Source organism: Priapulus caudatus, unplaced genomic scaffold, assembly GCF_000485595.1.
Source record: "Priapulus caudatus unplaced genomic scaffold, Priapulus_caudatus-5.0.1 Scaffold262, whole genome shotgun sequence".
NCBI classification, from domain to species: Eukaryota; Metazoa; Priapulida; class Priapulimorpha; order Priapulimorphida; family Priapulidae; genus Priapulus; species Priapulus caudatus.
In genome coordinates this window covers 326,805-332,449 of record NW_014577323.1, presented here as the reverse complement: position 1 = coordinate 332,449, position 5,645 = coordinate 326,805, and the positions used below count along the sequence as shown (strand labels likewise).

General features: G+C 40.8%; 1 protein-coding gene across 1 annotated transcript in view; it reads right to left on the bottom strand.

Annotated features, from left to right (window-relative positions):
* Window positions 1-326: 326 nt before the first annotated feature.
* LOC106808236 (transient receptor potential cation channel subfamily M member 2-like) overlaps window positions 327-5,645 on the bottom strand; it is a 20,740-nt gene continuing 15,421 nt past the window's right edge. Inside the window, exons 16-24 of the mRNA XM_014810864.1 lie at window positions 4,390-4,512; window positions 3,826-4,000; window positions 3,112-3,259; window positions 2,639-2,820; window positions 2,209-2,341; window positions 1,777-1,879; window positions 1,066-1,195; window positions 579-736; window positions 327-359 (exon numbers count right to left, since the gene is read on the bottom strand). Of these exons, the coding sequence (XP_014666350.1) occupies window positions 327-359; window positions 579-736; window positions 1,066-1,195; window positions 1,777-1,879; window positions 2,209-2,341; window positions 2,639-2,820; window positions 3,112-3,259; window positions 3,826-4,000; window positions 4,390-4,512 (1,185 nt within the window). The remainder of the gene's footprint in view (window positions 360-578; window positions 737-1,065; window positions 1,196-1,776; window positions 1,880-2,208; window positions 2,342-2,638; window positions 2,821-3,111; window positions 3,260-3,825; window positions 4,001-4,389; window positions 4,513-5,645) is intronic.

Sequence of the window (5,645 nt, the reverse complement as noted above, 5' to 3'; positions counted from 1 at the left end):
AAGTTGTCGTATACATTTCTATTTAGAATCCATATCCATGGTAATGAATAATGATTAGATGGTCCATATGAGTTTTATGTGATAAACTATATATATATATTGTCTGTGTGCTATTCATTTCATATAATATATATATATATATAAATTTTGAAAAATAGAATAAGGTGTTAAATTTTAATCAGCAAGTTTTTGATAATATCTCTCTTCATCAAACACAATNCCCTGCAGAATATCTATTATAATACCATAGGAAGAGTAGCTGACTATATGCAGAGACTTTCATCCCTGCAGAATATCTATTATAATACCATAGGAAGAGTAGCTGACTATATGCAGAGACTTTCATCCCTGCAGAATATCTATTATAATACCATAGGAAGAATAGCTGACTATATGCAGAGACTTACATCCCTGCAGAATATCTATTATAATACCATAGGAAGAGTAGCTGACTATATGCAGAGACTTTCATCCCTGCAGAATATCTATTATAATACCATAGGAAGAATAGCTGACTATATGCAGAGACTTACATCCCTGCAGAATATCATTTGCGATCTACATTAGATATGGCTTACCTCCCATGGAACTTTGTCGTCTGGTACAGAGACTCTCAGCTCTGCAGAGCCTGGGTACGGAGAACTGCGGCAATTCACGTGGAGCTTCTGCTGCTCCTGCTTGTCCATCTCTAACGACATTTTCCTCGCCAGAGTCGAAGGTTCATAGCGGGATTTCTCTACACAAATACATGACGTATCAGTTAAAACAGGAATAAGATGATTCAGTAACGTTAACTTTACTAAACTATAATACCATCTGCACGATTCAAATGTTGCATTGCAGAGAGAGTTGGTTATCAACAGAAAGCTATAGTCCAAGACCCAGCAAGCACATATGGTGCCACTATCATTATCATGCATTTATTTCAGATTCCAATTTCAATTCAAGACTGAATATATCATATTTATATCCATATATACATATATATATAAGTATTATGTAGTTACAATACGTTGATCACACATTAATTTCAGGACATTTTACATTTGTCAAGCATTTTTATACCATTCTTCTGCATCTGATGACGAGGGCTGCCTTCAATGGTCTCTTCTATAAAACTGCTTGGGAGAGGCTTACTATTCTTTTCAGCCAATACACCAACAACCCATGCCATCGCGACATTGGTTTTCTCAAGCTAAAAAGAGATTCAGACGACAATTAGGAATTTCAGTCACCGAGGACATGCATAACTCTGAGCATTTGTAAAGTTGATGATTTGTAAAATGTGCTACATGAGAAGACACCAGGCACTGCAATCAAAGTGATGCTATGAGAGAGATATTTAGCAGTTGGTACTCAAGCATAACATTGTCATGGCTTAGCATAGACTTGGCATGTTGTACATCTATGTACATAGTTACTATGTGCGAGGAGAAACCTAGAAAAGGTTTACATAAGTACGAGCAGGAATTTATTGACATATTAGGGCTAGCTAACCCAGATAACATGCCAACGTTGGGCCAACGGATCTTTGCTCAGCGTGCCCCCAACATCATGCAGCCAACCATTTGCAAGTAGCATCATGCCAACCATATGCCAACGTTGGCCTAACGTCATGCAGCCAACCACTTGCCAACCATGACCATGCCAACCATACGCCAACGTTGGCCTAACATCATATTGCCAACCGCATGCCAACCGTGACCATGCCAACGTTGGCCCAATGTAAGCATGTTATTTGGGAAGGATAATAACTGTCAAAATACAAGTGGCTACCTGTGTCTGTAGGATGCTCACAGCAGACGTAAGGCTGTCAACCTTCTCCTGTAGATCGTTCACTTCCTGACTTTTCATAACTTTGTTTGAGAGCAGCGAGATACTGTAACAATGAAAGATTATCACCATAATTACGAACCAGTTTCATTAACTTGTCGCATGTGTGCTCAGAACAAATATACAACAGCATTGCCCCCTGTTGGAAATAAAAGCAAAACTTCAACCTACAAGCATACCTCTGGTTCAGAGTTTAATTCACACTGGGCACACATCGCTAAAGCACAGAGGTGGTGTGCAGAGGGTAGCAACAAGGTACATAACTACCAAATGAAAAGCCGATGCCACTGCCTAACCAATGTTACAGACAACTGGTGAATGAACAGCTTAACCTGTAGAGCGGCCACTGTGGCTGGCTGCGTATTCGCTACTCACCTGTCCTGTAGGTCTCTGAAGCGGCGGCCATCACAACCGTTGAGGTCGGCGATGACGCTGCGATAATGAACGTCGGCCATTATCATCTCAAACCGCTCCTCCGACTTCCTGTCCTCGTCGCTCAAGTGCTTCTCTGTGCGGGCATGGAAAACATGAGAGCATTCGTGGTTTCACGTCGTGTTGCAATCCGACACTCAATACGAATAAGGGTTACACGAAGTATGCATGCGCAAGGGAATTAGTACATCCTCAGTACCGTCTACTGATAATTCACTTCCAGAGTATTTTGTGAACCACATCGATACTATTTTATCACACCACAGGTGACAGCAAAAGGTTTGTACACACAAGTACATGTACAGCAAGAAGCGAGATGGCAATAGAAGTGCAGACTCCGACTGCTCTCTTGTCATGCATGGCCGAAACTCACTGAAGGGTGTCGACAAGTGGTGCCGGTTGCCATGGAGCACGGCACGCGCGCCAAGGAAGACATGGGCGAGGCATATTAACGGCGGCACGAGCGGAGGTCTCTCAAAGTACTCCATGACGAGCCAGTAGCGATGAAACTTCCATATGCTATCCGTCTTGTTTCGGGCTTTCTCAAACGTGTAACTGTAAAAATAAGGGAGTTATAGTGCCTAAGGTAGAATCGCAATTAGATTTGATAAATGTCACATCACGAATATATCTATCTAGCTATATCTATATATGTTGATCGATCTATCTATCTATCTATCTATCCACATAGATAGATAAATAAATAAATGAATAAATAAATAAATATCTATTCTATTTCTTGGTACTATGTACAATGTACTTGGTTCCATGATACTTCCATAATATCGTTCCTAGTATTTCACGTGATCAAGGCATTACGAAGCGCCGCAATACAGCATCGCATACCTGAACATTGCAATGAGAAGGTTGAACAGCAGTATGTTGGTCAGGAGAAGGTAGAGAGCTAGCAGACACAACACGACGTTGGACAGCTCAGGACAGCGAGGCAGCACACCAGTCTGCCACACTGCAGCGATACTACTGCAGTCCGTACCTGCACGACAGTGACAGAGGTAATCATGATGAAATGACATCGTCGCATTAGAATACTGATGCCAGTGTGTAGAAATATCAATTTTATAAACATTTTTCTACTCTCTTAGCTCTTCTCTAAGCACAGTGCCTCAGCAAATGTGTTGTTTTAGAGGCCTTACATAGCAGGTCTATATGTGTGTAGGGTAATGTTGTTTGTCATGTATCTATATATGATTAACACCACATTTTATGTGAACTAGAACAACGATTCCAAGATTATGGACTCAAGCTCAATTCTAGCAAAAATCAGAACTTAAACTCAACTCGTGCAAACTAACTTCTCACTGCTAAACTGTGCCATGCTTCCAATAGAATGAACCCGTCTCAACGTACTGATATAGATCATCTATAGTGACATCCAGAAACATTTTAACACGTGCATGTTTCGAGGAAGATCAGCAGTTTCCATCACCTTCGATACTTTCTAGTAACCCGTCTCAACGTACTGATATAGATCATCTATAGTGACATCCAGAAACATTTTAGCACGTGCATGTTTCGAGGAAGATCAACAGTTTCCATCACCTTCGATACTTTCTAGCAACAGTTCTCCGTACATCTGGAAGTAGGCGTTGTATAGGATGTCCTTGACAAGCGTGGCACTGAACGGCGTGTTTGGAAAGAGTATGGCCATCGATGCGACACCGTAGGCAATTACAAAGACGACCATGATGCTGATGAAATACAGGAGGTCGTTCAGCTGAAAGAGAAACACATATGCTCGCTCCTAATATCATACATTTTGAAGCAGTCTTTGTTCGTGCTTTTTTGAAAATTGTGATACATTTGCTTGCATGTAATGTGAAAGAGAAGTACACACACACCATGTCAAATGGCTATTATAGCCAATCCAGAAACCTTCATCAATTACACAGGGTATATAGTAATAAATTTGTAATTAAAAATTGTTTTACTAGAGATTTTTGTACTGTAATTGATGACTAAAACATAATTAGCATGGTGCTGCAACACACAACATGTAAATATACAACACAAACGATGCACTGCTTCGTATGGTCCAAGAAAGTAGAACAATTCTCCTTGTTACGTTTACTTTATAGCTGGTTAGGCGATTAATTAATTAATTACCATTCTAGCAATCATCACAAGTTTTGGTCCTAGTTCTTTGTGGACAAGGAAGATGTGCAGGAGTCGCATGAAGAACAGCACAAGGTCTAGTGCCAGCAGAACTCTCGCTGCCATGAATGTGTTCTAACAAAAACACACAACATTACCCCGTCAGACTTCACGCACAGTAGCATAATATGTGGATATATGTAAATCTGCGCTGGTTTTATCTGATATGTAGATACTTACTACCGTTCCTTCATTTTGCACATAATTTATCAAAATAATACAACAACGCAAACGTACTTCTCATCTGGAAGGCGCACAAACAAGAATCTATACTCTGCCAGAGGACCCTACGTAATGGAAAGATCAGATCTAGAGCAAGCTACGGAGAGAAGAACCTATACCTTTAGGAACACTGAGAGAGAGAGAGAGAGAGAGAGAGAGAGAGAGAGAGAGAGAGAGAGAGAAGAAGAGAGAGAGAGAGAGAAAAAAGAGAGAGAGATGAGAGAGAGAGGAGAATAGAAGAGAGAGAGAGAGAGAGAGAGAGAGAGAGAAGAAAAGAGAAACGGAGAGAGAGAAGAGGAGAAAAAAGAGACAGAGAGAGAGAGAGAGAGAGGAGAGAGGAGAGAGAGAGAGAGAGAGAGAGGGAGAGCAAGAGAGAAGAGAGAAGAGTAGCGAGACGAGAGAGAGAGAGAGAGAGAGAGAGAGAGGAGAGAGAGAGAGAGAAAGGAAGAGAGAGAGAGAGTATATAGAGAGACATAAACTTCAGATCTGATTATAGAGATTTTTGATAGGGCTAGGAAAACTACTTTAAGGTGGGAAAGAGATCAAGAAACAGGCATCAGAAGGTAAAATAATCTGGGAAAGGTGGCATACCATTGAGAGGCGCAGACGCAGCGTGATGCCGATGCGCAAGAGACATGATAGTAAAGCATGTCTGCTGTTGGTTGCGGCCAGATGTCAAGGTAATTCACCTAAACTTTGTGCAGCAGCGTTTTTCCCAGTAATGCGTAATGCATCTGCAAGCCAATCGGATTTTAGTAAAATCTCGCAATATCTAGAATGAAAATATACAATCACGGAGAAGGGAAGCAAATATAGGGGGCAACTATACCTTTTTTTACTGTGGGCCACTGAAGTTCAGTATCCACAATTTAAATTTAATGCGGCAACCAATCATAATGAAATGTTTGAATTATACTGTAGGACTGGTTTGTCCTAAAAAGCAATCGTTGGTATATCCATGCGCCTACTAGAAATAGATCATGTAC